Source organism: Apaloderma vittatum, unplaced genomic scaffold (assembly GCF_000703405.1).
Source record: "Apaloderma vittatum isolate BGI_N311 unplaced genomic scaffold, ASM70340v1 scaffold16411, whole genome shotgun sequence".
Lineage (NCBI taxonomy): Eukaryota > Metazoa > Chordata > Aves > Trogoniformes > Trogonidae > Apaloderma > Apaloderma vittatum.
Window position 1 is genome coordinate 493 of NW_009697507.1, and position 24,008 is coordinate 24,500.

Sequence of the window (24,008 nt, forward strand, 5' to 3'; positions counted from 1 at the left end):
GACTGCCTCAGAACCAGGAGGCAGGGATCTAAGGTAGCAGTAAACTAAGCAGCTTTGTCCATAGCAAGATCAGAAGCAGGTCTTACTCAGAGGCATGAGTATTTAGTGTTTTGTGTCAGGGTCTTTTAGTTGAGAGTGTCTCAGAACTGGATATGCAAAGGAAAGGGAGAGAAGCTGATTTACTTTTATGAGGCAGTAGCAGAAAGTTGTAGATTAAGCAACCTACATTTCTTTCTAAAAGCTACCCGAGATTTTTGACACTGAAACAGTAATAAGCGTGTAGATAGCAGGACTTTGAATGGGCATGTTGAAACTAATTAAATGTGGTGGTGTTCTTACCTAGCGTTCACGTATAACTGTGCTTCCCTGTTTGTTTGTTTCAATCTCAGGAATGTTCCTGAGGGTGCTGAGCCTGAAATAATTTCAACCATCAAAAAGACATTTAACTTTGGTCAAAGTGAAGCGGTTCATTTGTTTCAGACACTGCTGGAATGCATGAAAAGAAAAGAACTTGTAAGTAGATCTTGCATGCCCTGTCATAATTTTTTTTTATAGTGTTTGTGGATATAATAATAAATTGTATCTCAGTCTTTATCAAGAGTCATTCAGAAATCTTTTTTGGACACAGCAGATCTTCCAGTTATAGAAGGTAGGTATGCCTTATCTCATGGCCAAGAGAGACTTAATTCTTGCAATTATTTCTGGTCATTTTGAGTTTGTTGTTGTTTCCAAGCCTGTTTGGTTTTGGATTACAGGATTCTGGTTTGTTTATAATGTGTGTATATTTTGTATTTGGAGTGCTACCCTTTTTTTACTCTGTATTTTTGGTTTTTGAACTTGGGACTTCTTTTTTTTTTTTTTTTAAATGTATTTTAATTATGACTGTACTAAAAAGGTAAGCACTTTTGAGCTTTGTATATACCCTGAGTTCAGGTCCTGGTGTGTCATTCTGGCATCATACTGTGCTCTTCTGAGGTTTAAAATCACCATATTGGGCTACACATGTTTGCTGGCAGGTTAAACAATACTGTGTGATGCTTATAAGTAATAGGGAATTGTAATCATAGTGGGAGGAGAAGTTCAAACTGATGGGAGAGTGTGAAGGGTTTCTGCTATGCTTTTTCGCATAAAGGTTTGCCTTGTGGGACACGCGGTTAGGAGGACAGAACAAGTGGACAGTAAAAGTAAATTTAAATCAAGCATAGGCTTAAACTGTATTGAAGATAAGGACTTTTTTTAAATGTATGTCAATCCCTGACATAAAAGACTGGAGCTAATCACCTTTGCCTGAAAATAACATGAAAAAACATTTTCCCCATTTTCCCCTTTCAAACAGATTACAGTTTTCCATATTGGGTCAGACGAACATCAGGATATTGATGTTGCAATACTTACAGCACTGTTAAAAGGTGAGTTTTCTAGTTTTAAGAGCATTTGGAATCCCCAGCTATTGTTGTATAATGCTTATGATGGGTTATTTATAAAATACTATAGTCTGTAGGAATCATTAGTTTTTAAGCTAATAATTATCATAACATGTTCTAAATTATGAAATACAGCGTATAACTTGTATGGAGTTTTCTTGGATTTGGCCTTTTTAAGCAAGAATGTTTATTAACTTGTATTTTAACTAATTTTATTTTTTTCATTGTTTTTGCTTCTTAAGGCACGAATGCATCTGCATTTGACCAGCTTGTTCTTACACTTGCATGGGATAGAGTTGACATAGCCAAAAATCATGTTTTTGTTTATGGGCAACAATGGCTGGTATGTAATGGTCTGGATTAAGAAGAATGATATTTTCTAGAAGAATGAAACTCAACTTACTGTAAAGAATGAATCTTTTGACTTTTGTAGAGAGAACTGTACAATACTAATACATTTATTTTGAGGACAGTACTTCCTGCATGCTGCATAATCTTGCAGCTATTTTGTTTACCATGTAGTTGAAAATGGTCCAAAAAGTTTAGAAATGTGCTAAGTGTTCTGAAAAACTCTTTCTTCCCTTGTAGTTACATGATCACAGGAGGTTCTTAAATGTCTGGTAAAATGCACTGTTGGTAGCACTGCAGTGCCTTTTGAGGAGGAGGACAAAAAGCCTGTTTCTTGCAATCTGCAAATTAGTTTGAAGACTACATTCTTGCCTTTTCCCCATTTTTCTGTAGAAACAAATCACGATTTTACAAGAGTGTGCAGTCCAAAGTACATCCTGTAGGGCTCGTTGATAGCAATGATGGTTCTGAGCATTTGTCTTTGAAGCAAATTATGCTTTAAATGTTTTATGTCTTTCTGTTTTATCCAGTATCAGTCTAGGAGAACAACTTAACAATGCTAAACCACATGTCTACTTAGTTGTATGTTCTCTGTCAGTAGGAGACAGTTATGGAAGAGTTAAAGACTTGCTTTAGAATATTCTCTCATTCTGTAATTGTGTGAACTTCGGGGGATTTTCTGAACCAAGGGTGACGTCTTTGTAGATATGCAAGGTTTCTCGAGCCGTGTAAAGGAGTGAGGTGGATACCTAGTCTAAGGACGCTTATTTTGTGATGCCCCGTTTTACCGATTCTCTCCAGGCTCCACCTTGTAACTTGTTTCCTGTAGGTTGGCTCTCTGGAACAGGCCATGTTAGATGCCCTTGTGATGGATAGAGTTGCATTTGTGAAACTTCTGATTGAGAATGGAGTAAGCATGCACAAATTTCTTACAATTCCCAGGCTGGAAGAACTTTATAACACAGTAAGTGAGTGATTCCTTTTTAAGCTACTTTTAGAACAGCTTTTTTGTTGCTCGGCATGTTGTATACCGAGTCATGTGCACCAGTCTGAAGGCCACGGGGTGTTGACAGGGAAGGCTCCCTTGACTGTGGTTAGAGTGGAGAAACACGTGCTCTCCGGCTGCTTTGTGGTGCCACAGCTGCTTTCTGGCTCTCCCGAAACGATACCAGAATTAGTTGTCAGCAGGATATTCATCGGTGTCTGATGTCGGGGGTAGATACGAAAGGGAAAATTGCAGCCTTGTTGTGGAGCATCTGAAATACGTAAACCGCAGTGGGGTAGAGAACAAGAGAAAGTCAGGTGGGTGAGTCTTGTGCACAACGTCTATAGACAGTATTGTTTAGGGGTTCACAAGATTAATTCTGTCTATAGCAGCTAATATTATCACAGTAGATGTAAAAATAGTTTATTTTGTGAACCTACATAGTTATAAATATTACTTAGAAAAATTTTGTTGGCATAGGGGTTGATTTAAGAATTTTAAGGTAGTTTTAAATATTGACCAAAAAAAAAAAAGTAGAAATTCTTTAGCTAATAAAGCTCTGTAAAGGAACCTGTGTGACCAGGTTTTATTTGTCATTTGTTTTTAGGGGTTTTTTCTTTGTTTTTTTTTTTGTTGTTGTGTTTTTGTTTGTTTGTTTTTTAATCTTTTATGGTGTTGCTTTTATACTCTTGGTGTGCTTTTGATTGAATTCTGTATGGGAGCTAAAGTTACCTTGTGTCTAAAAGTGTAACAGTCTGTGAACTTGTGGGAAATCAGAAGAAAAATCCGCTTTGGTAAAAAGAGAGGGACTTTTCAGACTAAAAATTCAAAAAGTAAGGGAGCTTTTAATGTGGATCCTGCAATACTGTAAACTTCAGTATCAGTCTGTGAGTGTTCCTGTAAATGAAAGCATTTGTTAAAACTTGTCTCTGTAATAGTACATTTTAATAATAGAAAAAAACTGTTGCTGTTTACATTCTGGAGGTCGTTAGTTTTTGTGGTGTTGGGTTTTCTGGTTGTTTTTCTTTCTTCTTGCACAATCTATGGGTGTGTTAATTACATCCTAAATTAAAACAGAAGTGAAATGCAACAAAAAAGGAAATAGTCCATAGCTAGTATGGTAGTTTGAAATATTTGCATTTATTTGATGGCTACTGTTTGTTTAAAAGCTAGGGCTTGTTTTTTGGTTTTAGGGGTTTTTTGAGCCAATATGTAAAAATATTTGGCTTCTACTTTAATCTTCTTATGTTGTCACTGCACTGTAATTTCTCATTGCAATTTCCCTCCACCTCTCTTTCTATAAAGAAACAAGGCCCAACTAACCCAACGCTCTTTCATCTTGTTCGAGATGTCAAACAGGTATGCTGTAAATGTAAAAATCTGTCAGATTTAGCAATGTTAATTTTTAAAATGATTTCTTATGTTTGAGTGTCAATTTAATCTTAGATTTATTAATTAGATTTTCTTATAAATAATGCACTACCTCTGCAGTCTTTCTGTGTTTTTCCAATAATTGCTGCTGTTTGCTTAGTGCCCTGCTCCAAGAAAGATTTTTTTAAACCCAGTGACTGTTGTCTTTTTCATCTGACTTGCGATTGTTTTCCCCGTTGGAGGGGGATTGAAAGCTGATCCTCCCAGATGAAAAAGCCAGTGCTTTCTCACCCACTCCAGAATGAACTTCTACCCTACTAGGGGAGGTCATACAGGAAAGAAGTTGTATGTTTGTTTGGAAAGTATTGTATGTTTGGAAACTATTAAATATCAAGTCATCTAGTTGTGGTGGGCTTTAATTTTTTTTTATTTTTAAATATTTTTTTTTAGAACTGTCATGTAATGCATAGAAGCACTCTTAGCAAGTTTAAGATTAGAATTTGAAAAACTAAAAATACTTTTTGTATTCCTAGGGAAATCTTCCTCCAGGATATAAAATCAACCTGATTGATGTGGGGCTGGTTATTGAATACCTGATGGGAGGAACCTACAGATGCACCTATACAAGAAAACGCTTTAGAGCTATATACAATAGTCTCAGTGGGAACAATCGGGTATGTGGCAGTTAAATAACAGGACATGCAGATTCATATGTTCTCAGTTAAAAAACCCCTACGTGTTATGGAGAAAAATTTGATCACTATTGTTTTGTTGTTCTTGTCAACAGACTGGTTCTTTTAAAGGCTTATGAGGGCGTCTGGTAGCTGTATTGGGGTTGATGAAAAATAAAAGTTTTTGTTCTCCTGCTCCTTAATCTAGCAAATCTAAATTCCCTCTCTGTTATTTCTTCTTCCCACTCATAGGGGAAGAATGAGCACCTAACATGAAGTTTCTCTAGGGCTTGGGATACAGATATCTTAGCTTCTTGTAAAACAACAAGTGTAACTGCCTACTTTGTGACTTCTTAAAAAAACAAAATAAAGTTGTTAGATATCCAGGAAAAATTCCAGTTGTTGCTGTTATGTAAGTTCATCACGGTTTCAGTAGCTCAACTGATATCTAGCTATAAAAAAAGTGATTTTGTAATGGCTAGTAAGTAAGAGTAAGGAAACCCAAACCCTTCTCCTTATTCTTGTTACAGCGATCTGGGCGAAATCCTTCAAATACAACTCCTCAGATGTGTAAAAGCCACGAGCCCTTTGGTAACAGGGCAGACAAGAAGGAAAAGATGCGCCATAATCACTTCATCAAAACAGCGCAGCCGTACAAACCAAAGGTACAGATGTGACTGACCATGATGGGATTTATTTTAAGTAGTTGAGAACCTGGTTGAAGTCTAAGTGCCCCTGAAGTGTGAGTAGCAACAGTTTTACTGACATTGGTAAAGCTGGAATTGCAGCCTTGCTTTTGTACTTGTTTATAAACTGTCTGGCATGCTTATGGGATTCTGTAAAGAGTGTTGATCTTTCTATACAGTAGTGTTCTGGCTAGCCTTTGATCAGCTGGGAGCAGTAAGCTTTTCTTTGGCACAGCTCTAGCAGTGTGAGGGCACTTTCATGACTTCATAGATGGAGCAAGATGTGACCATAAGCAGTCTCCGTGAGTTTCTTCATTTGTATGTAGGTAGTTACTGCTTTTCTTTTGATGTATAAATCAAAGTAATTCAGTCTCCTAGTTATTAAAATGGATTGGACTCAACTGAAGATTTTGAACAAAAGTTCAGGTTGCTTTTCCAGTCTTCAGAATTTTTTTCTTTTTATGATTATATATAATTTGATATTGGATCACTCAGGATTTTATTTCAAGTTCCGTAATTACCAAGTTTAGAGATTTAAAATGTAACTTTGGTTTTATTTTAAAGATTGACACTGGTGCAGAAGAAGGAAAAAAGAAAAGAACCAAAGATGAAATAGTAGACATAGATGATCCTGAAACGAGACGTTTTGCTTACCCTCTCAACGAGCTGTTACTCTGGGCGGTGTTAATGAAGAGGCAGAAGATGGCCCTCTTCTTCTGGCAGCATGGGGAGGAGTCCATGGCGAAAGCCTTAGTGGCTTGCAAAGTGTATCGTTCCATGGCATATGAAGCAAAACAAAGTGACCTTGTTGATGATACTTCAGAAGAACTGAAACAGTATTCCAAGTAAGTTGCATTTGTATTGTTAAAAATATTTTCTTGAGGTTTAAAATAGAAGCAGTGGGCTGTACATGAACAACACCCAAACTAGTCTGTTAGCATGCGTGAAGACAATTCCTGTTTGCAAAAATGATTAAGTGGCACTCTAGTAGAAGTTTTACATTAAATATCAGTCTCTTGAGAACTGTTACAATCATGATTTATAGTTAAATTAAAAAGATACCGCATATGCCGTGTACTTGTTTCCATGTAATTTCCCTGCTTGTTTAAACAGCTGTTTATAGCCTGCGTATGTTTTAAATAAGTCACAGATTCACACGTTGTAGTTAAAAATTATTGTACAATATGTCAGTACAGAAGGGACAGGTAATAGTCCCATTAAGTTGTGCTGCTGGGAATTTGATTGTACAAGAAAACTTGACCTAAAATCAAGGTAATTTCTATAGACAACAAATTTTACTTTGCTGATTTTTCTTCCTTCTAGCGAGTTTGGTCAACTGGCAGTTGAACTGTTAGAACAGTCCTTCCGACAAGATGAAACTATGGCAATGAAGTTACTAACCTATGAGCTTAAAAATTGGAGCAATTCAACTTGTCTGAAGCTTGCAGTGTCGTCAAGGCTTCGTCCATTTGTAGCGCATACTTGTACACAGATGTTGCTGTCAGACATGTGGATGGGAAGGCTGAACATGAGGAAGAACTCGTGGTACAAAGTAAGCATTGTTGCAGTTTATTGGTGTAAAAAGGATCAGCGGAATTTACATTTAAATGGAAGGAAAGCGTGTGTTTAATTGCTATTAGCATAAAGCTTTCACAGCTGTAGCTTATGTTAATAAATCCTGTAAAACAGTCTCCTGTAACATAATCAAAACTGGAAATATTTACTGCAAACTCTGCTTTTGACACTCTATTATCTTTTCAAATAAGGTACAGAAATATAGAAGGCAAAAACCAGGCAAGTAGCCTTTAATCAGAGGCTTAAAGAGCTCACGTGAATACTAATCTGCTACTAAAAACATAGTGGTGAAAAAGCCTTAACGGACAAAAAACCTGCTGTGAGAATATAGTTTCATGCATTTTGGCTTTTTACAGGCAGCACTTAAGACTTGATGTAGAAAAGCTTTGTGTATATCCTATTTTGGAGGAAGAAACTGAGCAAAAGCAGGGCACAGAATGAAAAGACGGTAGGCAAATCGGGAATAGGTTTTCCAATAGTGTGCTTTGTTATAGATCAATTGAACCAAAATGGGAGTTGCATATTTCTTAGAGACGGTGAATCAAAATCTAATTATTGCTAGGAATATAATGAAATAAAACTTTCCTACAAAATATCTACAAGCATCGCTTAACTTATGACCTACTAAACCTCTCTTTGATAACTGATTAACTATTTTCTTGCTTGCTTTGTAACAGGCTAATGACAATAAATAGCTTTCAGTTATTTTCTTCATCCATACCTTAGCTCATTTTTCTACGATAAGTTGAAAAAAACTCCACACTAAAACAAATAGCCCTCTGCCCCCAAACAAAACCACAACCTCCACTCATATATGCCTCTTAAATACACCCTGGCAGTGCACAGTTCCAGAGTTTCTGGGAGTGGATTAAAGAACCGAATATAATCGGAACATCTCTGGATTTCTTTGAGTACATTATTTTTGCTGGCTTTTAGTTTTGGAATTTCTTGATTATTCTCCTTTCCTATATCTATAAGTCAAGGAATATTCTATATATGTGATCTTAACCTGTTAAGTGTGTGCATAAGTAATAACAGCTAATTATTTTCTTTTTTTTTTCCCCTCAATAACAAACAAGTGAAATTTGGATAATATATTTTCAGAGGATATATTATGTATTGGTGTATTTTAACACTTTAATGTTGTGGCTGTGAGCGATTTGCACTTAGTCTTCATCTTTTCCAGGTGATACTGAGTATTTTACTCCCTCCTGCTATCCTGCTGTTGGAATACAAGACCAAGGCAGAAATGTCACATATCCCTCAATCTCAAGACGCACATCAAATGGCAATGGATGACAGTGAGAACAACTTCCAGAATGCAGCAGATGAAATACCTATGGTAATACGGGCAGGGACAGATATTAAAACAAGTATTTCTAGCTTAAAATAAATAATTAAATCAAAGAAAGAGTTAAAACACGTGCCCAAAAGCATATATGTCTGCATGTGAAGTTAACAATCCTTTCATTTTAGGAGGTATTTAAAGAAGTAAGGATCTTGGACAGTACTTTGGAAAAGCATGATATGGAGACACCAGCAAAACCTAAAAGGCTTCCAATTACACAGAAGTTTTATGCATTTTATCATGCACCAATTGTGAAGTTTTGGTTTAATACGGTGAGTTTTTTCTTCTATATAACATTTATTTTATTTGGAAGTCTAATGCAGATTTTTGGATTCTTTCCCCAACATGTGTAGTAGCTCTGACCTCAGTCAAAATTTATGCACTTTTTAAAAACAGAGGAAAAGCCCCTTACCTTGCTAAGCTGGAAATAGACTTAATTTTGAAAAACTGCACATGCACACGTGACGCTCCCTGGTTTGGTTTTTGTTTTTTCAAGTTCATTATTTTGGTTTGAGATTAATTCTTTTTTTAAGCTAAGAGAGTAATTAGCTTGAACTTTTTTCTCTGGCCTGAGTAATTAATAAGTTTCTAGCAAGAATTCTCTAATAGTTTGTTAGGGTAAAGTGTTCATGCACATCTCTGTTTAAACTACTGTAATAGAAGCTCTAAAATTTATATTGAAGGAAAAATAACTGTAATAAGAACAAAGCTTTGCTAACAATAAATAGCTTAATATGGCTATTTTTCCTCTTCTAAGAAAATGTTAATAAATAATAAATTGTCTGCTTAAAGGGGTAAATACAGTACTGTGATCCTACTTGAAGCTTTTATTGTGCACCACATCAAAAGATTCCATGTACATCTGTGAAGAACCCTTCGGTAATTATGTGTATAATTTTCATTACTTTTTTTAGTTGGCATACTTAGGATTCCTCATGCTCTACACATTTGTGGTTCTTGTGAAAATGGAAGAATTGCCGTCTGTTCAAGAGTGGATTGTTATAGCTTATATTTTCACATCAGCAATTGAGAAAATTCGTGAGGTATGCCTATAACAATCTGGGGTTTTAGTTTTGTCAGTTAAAACAGGATGCTTTAAACTGTGTTTATAACTGGAGAGCCTAAGAAACTTCAGCCATCAGAGTACGTGATGTATTAACTTTATCCTAAACTTTGGTGTAGGCTGGTAGTTTCGATACCAGTGTTCCTTGACCTACTGCTTGGACTTGGCTTGCTTTTTCTTCTGTTTCCAAGGAGAAAGAGGTCTATTAAAAGGAGATTACTTTTTTTCCTCCTAAGTTTCAAGGAAGTGGCAGTGACATCCTTGTCTGATTTTTGTATGGTTGTAAGATTCCCCTAGAAGAGTTGGATTTTATTTATTTATTTTGAATCTGTAACTCACTGCCTGGGGGGTGAAATGTGTATTTATTTATCCGTGTTGCTCAAACTACCACAATGCTATGACTGAGAAGGAAACCAGCATGCAAAAAAAAAAGCCCTAAAGCCAGAATTCCTTCCTAAGTAGCTCAGACAGAAGGAAACACATGTTCTCAGTGTCCTTGTGAAGCTGAAACAGTTTTGATTCCTCAGTGGAGGATAGATACTTGATACTTGATTTTTCTTAGTGTAAAAATGTTAGTGATTCCTATATTTCAGTGTCTGTCTATGTGCAATAAATGTGAGCACACCTGACTTATTTTTATTGCAGATTTTTATGTCAGAGGCTGGGAAGATTAATCAGAAGATTAAAGTGTGGTTCAGCGACTACTTCAATATCAGTGACACAGTTGCCATTGTCACTTTCTTCATTGGATTTGCATTAAGATTTGGCGCAAAGGGGAATTTCGGTGAAAACACTTACAGAGAAAACTATGTCTTTGTTGCTGGAAGAATAACGTACTGTCTCAATATAATTTTTTGGTATGTCCGATTACTGGATTTTCTCGCTGTAAATCAGCAGGCTGGGCCTTACGTTATGATGATTGGGAAAATGGTAAGTACTGCTTTTGTTATTTTTTTCCCCCAACTGAAATTTTTCTTACTGCATACATTTACTTTTCTCAATGTTTTATTTAGAAAAATGGTGCTTACCCTGGTGTAGTGTGTCAACAACTCAGTGTGCAGAATTAGCTAGCTGGAGTATAACTTAATGTGTTTCAAAACGAGCACTGATTAGAAGGCTTCCTTTATTATGGAACTTTCTCTGTCATGTATCAATAAAAAGCTGGCCAGTCTTCCTTCTTTGGTCTGTTTTGTTGTTAGATGTCAAAAAAGTGGAATGAATACGATGATGCCTTTTTCTTCATTCATCTAGCATTGCTTCCCTTTTGGATCAGAGATTTATTTGTAGCCTTGATTTTCTTGCTGTTGTGCTCTTTAGGGCAAGACTTCAACTTGTTTGGTGTCTTAAAGCACTTTTGTATTTTGTGCGGTGGAAAACTGGGAGTGGATTGTCACTCTGTTCTTCTCTGACACCAAAAAACATTCAAATTGTTAAAAATAAATAACTTCGCTTTACTGTCAGTGAGCTATTCTAAATGCTGAAAAAGAATTAAGGCTGGAGAACCATATATACGAAGGTGGAAGGGGTACATGATTTTCCTCTCCCTATGAAATGGTTCTTACAATGTTGAACCCTGACATTCCTTTTTTAAGGAACTTGAGGGCATCAAGTTGCACATTTCTCACTTTGGTTTCTTGCAAGAGGCTTAGATTCTGTGTTTCAGTCCTTGGAAAATTACCTCTGCATTTTGTGAAACTATTGAATGCCTTTGAGAAGAAATATTTCTCTTTATCAGCTGCTGCTCACCCACAGAATAGGTATTTGAGTTACAAAGGAAATACTCTCAGTTGCCTTCGACTGAGGATACTAAATACACTGTAAGAAAGGGCAGGAAAAAAGATCCAGAGTTTTTTGTAGGGTTTGTTATTTAACAATTTTTTCTGACCGAAATACACGTTTTCTAGACTCTTTTCTTTATGGAATACATAGAATTCATCAAGCTTATGTTGTTACTGTAAAAGCATTCAAAGTTGTGAAATCATGATTACGACCTTGTGGGTTAACTGACTTCTTTGTGTTCACAGGTGGCCAACATGTTTTACATTGTGGTGATTATGGCACTTGTATTACTCAGTTTTGGTGTTCCCAGGAAGGCGATATTGTATCCTGATGAGGCACCTTCTTGGACTCTTGCTAGAGATATTGTGTTTCATCCATACTGGATGATTTTTGGTGAAGTGTATGCCTATGAAATTGATGGTAAGAAACTGCAATTTTGAAGCAAGTAAGGAGAAAACTTACTTTGATAAGATTTTCTCAAGGTCTTATGCAATTCTAATTTTGTGAAATTAAATGCCTACCATTGTTGATGTTGATTCCATTCATTGGATTATCTTCTCTTTGTGGATTGCAGCTTTTGACTTGACTTTTTCATTATTCATTATAAAGCTTGAATGGCTTAGAATGAAAACTCTCCTTAATCATAATTTCTCAGAAGACTTTCTAGCACATTTTTGGAATTTTCTTGCACAGCTGTCATGCCAAAATTTTGGCTATGCATTTTTGTAAAATCCAATAATATGATTATAACATAGTGTTAACCGTAATTTTTGTCTCCTGTATTTTTCTACCATATTTCTAAATGCATGGAGACATTTTGAGTTACAGGATCAGTACATGATAGATGATTGTTGTAACTGTGATTTTTTTCCCTCCTATCTATACCTGCTGGGAGTTCTAAAAGTTGTGTGTATTTCTTCTGTGTCTCTTTTCCCAATACAGTATGTGCAAATAATTCTGATGAAAAAGTTGCTCATCTCTGTGGCCCAGGAACATGGTTGACACCGTTTCTTCAAGCTGTCTACCTCTTTGTACAGTACATAATTATGGTTAATCTCCTTATTGCATTTTTCAAGTAAGTATATGAGTAATTGTTAATTTTTGCTAATCCTTTGGTAAATTTCTATTTCACTGCAATAAGATGACAAGAAAAGAAGAACTGATGCCACTTAAAAGCAATCCCTTATGCTGGAAGTATTTTTCTGGCTCTAAGGCTGGTCTTTGTCTCCTCATTGCAAGTCCATGACTAAGCAGAGAGTATGTGATGTGACTGGTACCTGTCACATCTATGAGGCCAGGGGAATGGGAATTTTAATAGAATTTGAAAGCATTTTGTCACTTCTCTTTGTCAGAAAGCAAAATGGTTTCTTCATCTGTATATTGACCGTTGTTCCTAAATTCATTTAACATTCTCTAGTTGGTTTAGATGAATTATAGTAGAGTACACTCACTGTCTTTTACAGTTCTCTGCCAGTGTTTGACTTACGGGAATGAGCAGCTTGCTAATGCTGAGGAGTGGGAGACTGCAGAATTAGTGTGGTCGGATATAAAAATCAGAGGTTTTGTTTGGCAAACTTGAAATTTGTTCTCAGTGTTATTTATTTCTGAGGAAAGGTACTGAGATGTTACCAGATGAGAGAATTTTTCAACCCTTTCCTTGCCTTTGGATCATGGTGTTTTTTCGTCAATGTGTTTTCAACTTCCACTAAAATAGTTTTTGCAGTAATAAGAAACATGTATGTGCTTTTGTCTCTTACTGAACTAGCTTCAGAATTCAAGATTGTTATCAAAGTGTTAGAACACAACAAAAAACACACACACATACACACCCTCCCACCACCCCAAAAACCACCTTGATGTGTTAACACTTTTCTCTTCCCTTTCAGCAACGTGTATTTACAAGTCAAGGCGATTTCAAACATCGTGTGGAAGTATCAACGCTATCATTTCATTATGGCCTACCATGAAAAACCTGTTCTGCCTCCACCACTCATTATTCTTAGCCACATGGCTTCCCTGTTCTGTTGTATATGTAAAAGAAGAAAGACAGACAAGACTTCAGATGGGCCAAGTATGAACAGTTATTATCCCAAAAAATTGCCATAACTTTTTGGATATGATTAAAACAAACTGTCAGAAAAGTGCCACGTTACTGGTTATAATGTGTATTCTCAAGAAAATTGATGTAGATCTTAATATTAAAACATGGAAAATCAAGACTAATTCCATTCCAAAGTCCTAGTGCTTTTGTGAAGGGTATAATGCACAGCCCATAGAAATCTCCCAACTAATTTATGACAAAAACAAACAAAAAAACTAGGGTTAGATTTCCTGTCAGTAGCAGTGGAGGAAGATTTTTTTTTTTTTCTTTCTGGAAAACTTACGTTCTTATTGGAACATTTGAAAATTTAAAAAAGGCAGGAGAAAATAAAAGTTCCACAGATGATAAAATCTGGATAAGGAATCTAGCTTCTACCTAGAAGAAAAAGACATTGTGGGGTAGGAGTGTAAGGAGTGATAATATTGTGCATGGATCATATCATATCATAGAATCCTAGAATGGCCTAGGCTGGAAGGGACCTTAGAGATCATCTAATCCAACCCCCCTGTCATGGGCAGGGACGCCTCTCAACATGGGGACTGAACGGGATCCACTCAGAGTTACCATTTTGATTTTTGTCTTAGTAGGAATCTTTGATCTTGAGCTTTTTTTCTGACAAGGAGATAGGAAAAGTCTTAGGTGTCGTGGTTTTTTAAAATCAATTTTGGTTTTCTTTTGTATTTCATTTTTAAGACGCTTTGTAAAGTTTGTGGCTATAAGTTTTCATCAAGTGTACTGCTTCACTACACAAGTACTGTAACTGTTTAATCTCTTTTTAGAGCTCTTCCTGACAGAGGAAGATCAAAAGAAACTTCATGATTTTGAAGAGCTGTGTGTTGAGATGTATTTCAATGAAAAGGATGATAAATTTCATTCTGGAAGTGAGGAGAGGATTCGAGTCACATTTGAACGGTAGAGTATTTACAAATAAAGTTTCTGCATACAGAAACTTAGAACTTGGGCCGATTTTCAAATATTCTTTAAAAGTGGTAACATGCAGCTCAAGTATTTGTGTGGACTTTGGATGATGTCTTTCCATTGGCATGCAGAAAGATAATAATGTGGTTGATGCTTCCTCATCTGTAGGAGCACTCAGTAAGCTGAGGCAATCATATTATTTAGTTTCTCATGATGTTTTAATAAACTGATAAATTTGAGAAAGTACTGTAGGCCTTCTACTGATGTGTATGTTAATTCTGTGATAAATATGTACAAATGTTGTATTACAAACCAGTCCAATACGATAATGTATACTATCTTGAAATTTCAGAGGGTTTTTTTCCTTATTAAATGGGCAGAGAGGGTTGCAAAGATGTTTCTTTTGCATATTGAGAAAAATCCCTTTCATAGCCACTTCATAATTTGATTTTTTTCTTAGGGTGGAACAAATGTGCATTCAGATAAAGGAAGTTGGTGATCGAGTCAACTACATTAAACGGTCATTACAGTCTTTAGATTCCCAGATTGGGCACCTGCAGGACCTCTCTGCTCTAACTGTGGACACTCTGAAAACACTGACTGCACAGAAAGCTTCAGAAGCGAGCAAGGTTCATAATGAAATCACGCGGGAATTGAGCATTTCGAAACATTTGGCGCAAAACCTCATTGAGGATGGCTCTCTAAGGTCTTCCGTGTGGAAAAAGCACAGCATTGGAAATGTTTTTGGTTCTTTTCCGCAAGGCGGCCTTGAAAGTAATAATGCTTTACTCTGTAACATTTCTATACGTGATGACAAAGAAGTCCAACATAAGACAATTGGTCAGGAGTTAGCTCCAGTTCCCCGAAGAGAAGAAATAAACTTTCCAGAGGCAGGTTCCTCAGGCAGTGCCTTATTTTCAAGTGCTGTTTCCCCTCCAGAACTTCGCCAACGAATACAGGCTGCAGAGATCTCAAAATCCAGTAGTAAAAGTAAAAAATTAGGCAGTTCATCCAACAGTATGCCACATGTAACATCCCCAACAGCTAAATTTTTTGTTAGCACTCCGTCTCGGCCCAGTTGCAAAAGTCAGCTGGATTCCTCAGCAAAGCATGAAGAGACTCTTTTCTCTAAGGCTACAGAAGGAGATAATAATGTAGAATTTGGTGCGTTTGTGGGTAAGTATAACAAAGTAGATTCTGAATGTCCTGAAGTCATTAGTAGCTGCTCTTATCCTCTTGCTTCTGGCTCTGCTTGCCTTGCTTTCACCCAACCTTGTGTTGAAAACGGAGGATACATTAATTGTGGTTTTATTCATGATGAGAGTGACACTAATGATAACTACAGCTGCAGAGTTGACAAATGTGATCACCAGTCCTCTGTCAACTTACGGAAGAACAACCCCCAAATGAAGTTCTCTCTGTCAACTGGAGACTTGACATCAAAGGTCAACTGTGGCGGCTCACATGGAAAATTGAATATTAAAGATGAACTTTCCAAAAGTCAACATGTCCATGCAATGGAACTACAAAACCAAGATTTATGTTCTAACATCCTTATGGGACTACTTCATAAACTGTGGACCAAATCTAAGCCACAAGGTTTGACTTATCAAGAATTGTATGGTATTTTGGGTGTATTCCGGTTGCAGGTGACTTTATTCTACCATTTTGCTCTGCCTTTTTTTTGTTTTTAACATCTCTAATTTCCCTATGTTGCTTGATTTTTTTTTTAACTTAAAATTTCTTTATAATTCTGTCACATAGACAATATTTTTCTGAAAAACATCAGCCAGTTGTTGAGTGTAGCGGTTTTGTGCAATTAGCGGCTCTACAACTTGGTACGGGCATTGTAGACAAACTTTGTGACCGATTATAAAGCTCTTACCTTCTAATTGCATAAACCAAAAATATTGTCTATTTCTTGACGTAATTGCAGAAGACTTCTTAGACTGATGGAATCCTGGACAAATATCTTTGTGGTATCTGTGTCAAGCTGAGGGATCCTCCTATACTATGTTTCTAAACACTGTTATGACTGGGATCTTCCACTGTTGCCTCGGCTCACGTATCTTTTGGCAGTCATTTTGGAAGTTTCCAAAGTCCTTTCAAAGTCCTTTGATGAAATACAGCTTTATGCCTCCCCTCAAGTTTTGCTGTACAGTAAAAGGTGCATGTTTTTGGGTAGAGTTGCCGACATATTGGAATGGTGAAACAGTGGCAGATTCATTGCAAAACACAGGTGTGGGTTTACTAACTGATCTCTGTAAAGTAGATAAAGCTTTAAGTACACTTAGTGTCTAGCAGAAGATCATAATCTGGAATTGTCAGGCTGCCTGCAGAGGTGTTACCTTGCCCCAGTTACTTCAGGGATGTCTCAGTGTTTTCCATAAGCATGTTGAGGATGTAAAAATTTAAGTCTTTAGGCGTAAGTTTATTCTACTGCTGTGAAACTTGGTATTCTAAGACGTTACGTACATGCACCAGAATTTTTAGATTTGTGTGTGCGTAGGAAGAGTATCTACGTGTTTGTACACTCAATAGCTATTTGTTTAAAACTTCCTGATGGTTTAAGAAAAGAAACTTCTTTTTTAATTTCAGAAAGCAAGACTAAACAGAAATAATGGACAGTGATTGTATGCCTCTTATCTAATCTATAAATGTAGTTCACCTCTAATAACTTGGAATACTAACTATACTTATTTTACTGGAGCTAAATTTTTAGTGTTTGGTCCTCTGACATCTCTAGCATTTAGAACATACTCTTAGTTCTCACTGACGGTGCTTTATAAAACCTGTGATACAGTGCAGCTCTCCATTACGAAGCCAAGTAGATTTTCATTCACCGTAAAGCCATGTGCTTGGTTAAATTCTGGAAAGTATTTCTTGCAACTGGGAGGATGAAGGGTATGTTGTAAAGGCTACCTCAAGAAAACTGTCTGCTTTTCCTTCATTTGTCATATGCACATAAAAAATACAATAATTCAGACTACCCTGTTCCTTTCATGTGAGGAGCATATGCTTGAGTAAAATTTAAAATGTTAGTTTTGCTTTGAGTTGTAGCAATCCACGCTTTAATGCGGGAAAAGCAACAGTTTAATATTAACATTTTGTTACACTGAGTTTTACTTTAGTGTGTTTGTAAAGTCTTCTCTAGTGCAAACAGGCACGCAGAACTTAGAGGTTTGTAACCCTTTGCTATGCTGATGCAAACTATTGGCATGATCAGAACGTTGGAGGTTGCCTTTGATTTTGAATACTCTTTTTGAATTCACTGTGTCAAAGGTCACAGAGACAGCATGGATTTACAGCGGTTTAAAGAGGCAGCAAGCAAAATGAAAGAAAGAAGTGCTGATATTGAGGTAAGCGTGGAAGACTTTCTGTCAAACATGTTGATGGGGATAAATTTTTTTGTTTTTTTAAACTTTAACTTCACAATATATTTTTTAAAAGTTGAAGATCAAATATAATCAAAGAACTTGTGAACTGCAGCCGGAAAGGAATGTGTATCCATTTTATGATTTTAAAAAAAAAGAAAGAAATAATCTAGTGAGAACTCATGCAACCTTAACTGCACATCAGGTACTGTTGCTTTGTAATGTGATACTAATGAAATATTAATAAAGATCTGAGGTTATGAAAGCTGAGCTGACTACAGCCATGAATTAAGATAAAATTATGCATCTGATAATTAGCGTTTAATAAAACATATGACACTCATTTCAAGATCAGGATTTACGTGTTATTTTATAGAGCAATGATAGTGTACTATTTTAGAAAGCGACACAGATTGTTCATTATGCTTCTGAGAACGGTAATTTCTAATACATTTGTCATAAACTTAAATGATTTCCATTTTCTTAAATAATAGTAAAAATAACTAAATGGAAGGTGGTTGATCATAGGAAACCTGTTCTCCAGCTGCCACAGTTTTCTCCCTGTAGCTGTTAAGTTAGTAAATACAAGTTACCACTCGTTCAGGGGAGAATCTGACTTGAGAATTGCATTATGACCATTTGCAATGTCGGAGTTCTGCTGAGTTGCTCCTTCTGGACCTTCTGATAGGTATAATGTGTGGCCAAAAAGCATTTTTTGTGTGTGTATTTTTGACATGGGGTTTTTTGGTAATAATGTTTACTATTTGCTTTGGGTTTTTTTGACAGGAGCAACAGGAAGACTTCAAGAAAGCTATATTGGAGGGCATAGAGACAACCAGGCTTCAAGTAAGTAAAGAAGGTTTCCATTTATTAGAGACATTATTTTCACCAGATACCACATGTGTTCCTTACAGTGAAAACGAGGAACTCTATTTTCTTCTGTTGTTATCTGTAGAATAAATCCTGGTCATGACTTAAAAAGAGTTGACCTTTGTGCAGATAAATCGAGGAGACATCCAGCTGCAAATCTAAGTAGTCCCCATGTTTGGTACTATTGGGATGCAAGCTCCAGAGTAGCATTTCCAGACAGTACTGTTGTTCTTAGACACCATCTTCTTGGTGAGACTGGTTTGACTCTTACCTTTCATGTAGGTACTACAGTTATTGATCGTAAGATGCTGAAGATGTATGCGGAACACTGAAATGCATATAGACCTAAAAATGAGTCTTCAGAAGACACTTTCAGCAGGTGCATGCTCTGTGTTGCATTCCAGTGAAGTATTTAAGTTTAGGGGTGTAAAGAAATAGTATTTCTCATATATATATATATATATATATGCATATATACATATATATATAGGTATGTGTGTGTGTGTCTGTGTATATATGTACACACACTTATACAAGCACTTGTGGTTTTTTTACTTTTTTTTTTTTTCACTAGGGTCTTCAAACTGACTGCAGTCTACGACAATCTAGTTCTTGTGGTGGGTTTACTGATCCTCTGGCAGTCCATTCAGAACAGTGTAAGTGTGTTGTCCTTTCAGGTGACCTAATTTATTTCCAAACTACATTAATAATGCCTTTTCTAAGAATATGCAAAGGAAAGATGAAAAGTTGAAGCATCTTGAAATGGTTTCATGATCAGTGCTACTGGAATCTGCCTCTGTGTCTCATAGTGGTTCTTCTCGTTATGCCAGTTTAATTCTGTTATTTTGTATTTGCCACAGATAGCTAGAGTCATACAAAGCTAAGCCATCTAGTCAGGACTGTGGTGAAAATTTGTAAAGATCAGATAGCTGTGAATCAGGCTTTTTTAATGAGCCACATTAAGCTGTCTAGATGCTCCCTCTATTAGGAAATAGGCAAGTCACAGTGACACGTGCCATTCTTTGTGTAGTTACGAATCTCTTTCATTTGTAGTGTATAGCAAGAGCAGAAGAGCATCGAGTGAAGACACTCAGCAAGTAGACTCTAAAGCAGCCCTGCTGACGGTTTGTGTCCACTTTTTTTGTTGTTGTTAAGCAGAACTGAAACTGAACGAATAAAAGAGAAACAGATTGTGTGAAGAACAGTACTGTTTTGTGGACTCATTTACTCAGAGAGGCAACAGAAGCATATGCTGCTTCCTGTTTATGGAAAAAACCACAAGTTTTTGTTTAAGAAAAGAATTATTTATACAATCTGTAAACCAGTAGCAACTATACAGCCTTATCTATTCTTTAATTATAGCTACCATTGTTGAGTTGTATTTGAGTCTTTCCATTCACCTGCAGTTCGGTACAGCCTGGTGAAGCATTTCCAATAGGTGGGCTCTACTGCAAGATCTCCAGTTAAATATACTATGTTTTCCTTACAAAACTGAAGCCCTCTTTGTTTTTATTCTCCTTGTATTTTAAAGGATTGGTTACAAGGTAGACCTTCAAATAGCAGTCAAATGTAAGTAAGCTTTCTTCTAACAGAGCAATTTTATGGCTCTGTATTTCGATTTGTTTTTCTTTTTGCCTCTTGCCTTTTTGCTATAGTGGTATTCAGTTCCATTTAATGAAAAAACAGGTCTAAGGTGGGTTTTTTCCTAACGCATAACTGAATGGGTTCACTGGAATACTTTGACAGGTTCCATTTAGATTAATGGGGTCACATGTCAGAGGGCAAAACGTTCCCTTAAATGAAAATGACTCTGCTGACACATATTAAGGAGCTAGCTTCCTGGTAAAGGTCTTTACCCAATCTTCCAAGCTGTAAACCTTCTCTGAAATTGAGCAGATACTGCTCTTGTTAACAATTATCCCTCAAGTTAACTGTTAAAGCCATTACCTTATTAATCTGATAACAGAAGGGTAAGCTGTTGTGAACAAGTTTTAATTAAAACACCTCTGTGGGAATGAGCTCTTGTGATGCAAACTTTACATAATAGTGTGCGTGACTTGGTGATATTTAAAGTGTAGCTCTAGGAACACGAGATTACTTAAGAGCCTTCCATTACTGTTTTGTAATTAAGAAACACACACTGCCCTTGAAAAATAGGATAAAAGCAGTACTGTGAGGTTAACAAGGTGACCTGGGATGAAGTGTCAAAATGAGTGAATACAAATTGAGTTTTTAAGAAGCAGTGACTGTTGTTTTTATGGTGTTTCACAGGCCGTGTGAAGAAGATGCTTTAAATGGTGAGTCTGTTTCTGCTATAAACAGGTTGGGAGCTTTTCACATAAGTAACTGTTTGGGGTTTGTATGAACTAAATAGCTCCTGATGATTTGGAACTTAATGGGCACGTAAGAGTGGGATTTTATTACTATTTTTTCAAATAAGTAATGTGCCATTTAGCACTACAATTTTTTATATTTATTTTTTCCTGAGGTACTGAACAGCTAAGCATAGTACTTAATTTTCTCCACAGCAAATCTTTTTCAAACTCTAGTTACTTGACAAGTGTTCTTTACATTTGATAGTTTTGAGAAACTATGCAGTTAATAAGTGGCATCTCTTTTTTTTTTTTTTTTTAAACTTCTTTCAGGCATTGCCTCTCCTTTCAAGCCTATCATGGATATCAATTACTATTACTCAGGTCAGTCCCTCTTATAAACTGGTGTTTACATTTTTAATCACATTTATTAGATCCCTAAACTCTTAACAACTGCTGTAATTTTCCTCTAGCTGTTGAAAGAAATAACTTGATGAGATTATCACAGAGCATTCCATTCACTCCTGTGCCTCCAAGAGGTAAGAATTGTACTTCTTGTTGCTGGTTCACTGTGTTCTTTTGGAGAAGAAAACAGAAGTAAACCCTGCACGGACTCCTTGTAATATAGAAAGATCAAACAAGTTTCATACTTGCTCATAGCAGGTATGAAACTAAAGTCTTAGTGAGCTGAAGGAAAGCTAATGTCTGTCTTGCAACACTTAAAAGTTTAAATGAGTATGACACCTTTTCTAGGACAGCTCACTTGATTATGAAATCTAGATTTAACTGTAGTTGTCCTCAGAAGTGGTGACACAGTGACCTTAGTATTATACTAACAAGTTTTTTTAACAAACTATTCTGGAAGAATTCCTTTAAGTTGTCTTGACTTATATAAAGTGTAAACAAGCATTTGTTCCGTGTTCTTAATGGTGTTTGAACAGTGTCATTAATAGTTCTAATTAGGTGGACAAAACTGCTGTACTATGTTGCTGCTGTGTCAAAGAAGTTGGAGAGGTGTCTTCCCACTGGGTAGTTTAAATTTTTTAAATTCAGGATGTTAGTAACAACTTAATATTGCAGCAAGTTACCTGTAGGTTTTCTGTGCTTTCAGTTTTAAACTTGGAAGAACAAATGCTCTAACTGCTTTTTGCATTGTACTGTAGGTGAACCAGTCACTGTGTATCGCCTCGAAGAAAGTTCTCCCAGCATCTTGAACAACAGCATGTCTTCCTGGTCGCAGCTAGGACTCTGTGCTAAAATTGAATTTTTAAGTAAAGAGGAGATGGGAGGAGGTTTACGTCGAGCTCTTAAAGTAGTATGCACATGGTCAGAATACGACATCCTGAAATCAGGACACCTTTACATCATCAAGTCTTTTCTTCCTGAAGTTGTGAATACTTGGTCAAGCATTTATAAGGAGGACACTGTGCTACACTTGTGCTTGAGAGTAAGTTTTATTCTTGTCAATTATTAAATATAGGCAGGTGTTATATGTTAAACAATAATACCTCCTCCCCAACTAGTACATACTTGTTTCAAAAAAAAAAAAAAAAGGAAAAAAGGATTAGTCTGGGGTTCTGTATGAGCTAAAGGATAAAAACTGCTTCAGCGTGGTGTACTTAATCAAAGAGTTCAGAACTCTTAAAATGTACTTCAAGTGTGATTTAAAAAACAAGTAATTTTTCATGCTAACTTGGGGAAAAAAGACACTGTTCCTGCTGCTTTTTTGGTTCCTTTGTGTTCGCTATTGTGTAACACAGCTAATGTAATCCGGGCTTTGAATTGTAGGAAATTCAGCAGCAGAGAGCAGCCCAGAAGCTTACCTTTGCTTTCAATCAAATGAAGCCCAAATCCATTCCGTACTCTCCAAGGTGAGCGTGTTTAAACTTCCGTTACGCTGTATGCTTTTGGCACAGCAGAATGCCTGCAGGGTTGTTAACAGGTGGATCAAATATGTGAAGGTACTGATACGTGGATGGATGTCTCAGAATATTACTGTGAATGTGCCGAGTAGAATTTTTGCATTGATTCTAGACTAGAGTGATAATATAAATGCCTTTGTTATAATAGATTGAGATTATTTAAATTATTGGTAGACCAAATAAAAATCTAGAAGTAATGATATATTTACCACTTATTTCAGAAATCTATTCATTAACTATGCTTTTTACTAGATTCCTGGAAGTTTTCCTGTTATATTGCCACTCTGCTGGCCAGTGGTTTGCAGTTGAAGAGTGCATGACGGGAGAGTTCAGAAAATATAACAACAATAACGGCGATGAAATAATTCCGACTAACATGCTAGAGGAGGTTATGCTAGCTTTCAGCCATTGGACATACGAGTATACAAGAGGAGAACTGTTGGTGCTAGATCTGCAAGGTAATGTTCTATTTTGAATTTGGAATTGGGGCCAATGTGCATATATGTGGGTTTTTCTCTTGTGATAAAATTTTATTAAGAATTCGTGCGCCTGTAATAAATAACAAGCATTATTTAGTACTTCTTGATCTAGTTAATCGGGTCTGTGGTTGTCTTACTTAAATCATAGAATCGCAGAATTAAAAAAAATGCAGCCATAAAAACAATCTGATTTTTTTGGCACATTTGTGTGGTACCACTATGGTAAGCTGTACTCAGGAACAGTGTGCCAGATACTCTGGCTGTGAGAACTGTACAGAAAAATTCTTTCTTGCGGGTGAAAACTAAAATTAGGAGTTGCAGACAGATGTAAAAATAGGCGGAAGAAATCCAAGAAGGACAAAGTGCTTGTTTAGGAGGAATTTCTGCAAGGATAGAGTATCACATACCATTTGGGTTGTTGGGTTTTTGTTGTTTTTTTTCTTTTTTATTCTTGAGGAAGCTGAGAAGCCATTGCTAAGGATGCAAAGGCTTTTAAGTGTTAACGCATTTATGCAATGTATCAGATTTAACTTTTTCTTCATGTGCTGTCTGAAGGTGTTGGTGAAAGTTTGACAGATCCCTCTGTGATAAAAGCTGGAGAAAAAAGGTAAGTTTCAAGAAGGATTTAAAGAAAAGTATTATGAGATTTTCACCAGAAAACATACGCAGCCCATGTTTATGTGCATTTTATCTCTAAGGTCATATGATATGGTGTTCGGTCCAGCCAATTTGGGAGAGGACGCAATAAAGAACTTCAGAGCGAAGCATCACTGTAATTCCTG

The 24,008-nt window shown here is 36.4% G+C and overlaps 1 protein-coding gene across 1 annotated transcript in view; it reads left to right on the forward strand.

Annotated features, from left to right (window-relative positions):
* Positions 1 to 389: 389 nt before the first annotated feature.
* Positions 390 to 24,008, forward strand: part of TRPM7 (transient receptor potential cation channel, subfamily M, member 7) — a gene marked incomplete at its 5' end in the record, with an annotated part of 24,764 nt that continues 1,145 nt past the window's right edge. Inside the window, 30 exons of the mRNA XM_009877665.1 lie at positions 390 to 513; positions 1,337 to 1,409; positions 1,667 to 1,767; positions 2,602 to 2,736; positions 4,063 to 4,116; positions 4,662 to 4,802; positions 5,330 to 5,464; positions 6,050 to 6,330; positions 6,809 to 7,037; positions 8,247 to 8,402; positions 8,537 to 8,680; positions 9,323 to 9,451; positions 10,117 to 10,401; positions 11,496 to 11,670; positions 12,193 to 12,325; positions 13,137 to 13,321; positions 14,131 to 14,263; positions 14,730 to 15,445; positions 17,552 to 17,628; positions 19,088 to 19,177; positions 19,578 to 19,637; positions 20,045 to 20,082; positions 20,785 to 20,810; positions 21,159 to 21,209; positions 21,299 to 21,364; positions 21,989 to 22,272; positions 22,614 to 22,696; positions 23,000 to 23,205; positions 23,782 to 23,833; positions 23,925 to 24,008. Coding sequence (XP_009875967.1) covers positions 390 to 513; positions 1,337 to 1,409; positions 1,667 to 1,767; positions 2,602 to 2,736; positions 4,063 to 4,116; positions 4,662 to 4,802; positions 5,330 to 5,464; positions 6,050 to 6,330; positions 6,809 to 7,037; positions 8,247 to 8,402; positions 8,537 to 8,680; positions 9,323 to 9,451; positions 10,117 to 10,401; positions 11,496 to 11,670; positions 12,193 to 12,325; positions 13,137 to 13,321; positions 14,131 to 14,263; positions 14,730 to 15,445; positions 17,552 to 17,628; positions 19,088 to 19,177; positions 19,578 to 19,637; positions 20,045 to 20,082; positions 20,785 to 20,810; positions 21,159 to 21,209; positions 21,299 to 21,364; positions 21,989 to 22,272; positions 22,614 to 22,696; positions 23,000 to 23,205; positions 23,782 to 23,833; positions 23,925 to 24,008 — 4,446 coding nt within the window. The remainder of the gene's footprint in view (positions 514 to 1,336; positions 1,410 to 1,666; positions 1,768 to 2,601; positions 2,737 to 4,062; positions 4,117 to 4,661; positions 4,803 to 5,329; positions 5,465 to 6,049; positions 6,331 to 6,808; positions 7,038 to 8,246; positions 8,403 to 8,536; positions 8,681 to 9,322; positions 9,452 to 10,116; positions 10,402 to 11,495; positions 11,671 to 12,192; positions 12,326 to 13,136; positions 13,322 to 14,130; positions 14,264 to 14,729; positions 15,446 to 17,551; positions 17,629 to 19,087; positions 19,178 to 19,577; positions 19,638 to 20,044; positions 20,083 to 20,784; positions 20,811 to 21,158; positions 21,210 to 21,298; positions 21,365 to 21,988; positions 22,273 to 22,613; positions 22,697 to 22,999; positions 23,206 to 23,781; positions 23,834 to 23,924) is intronic.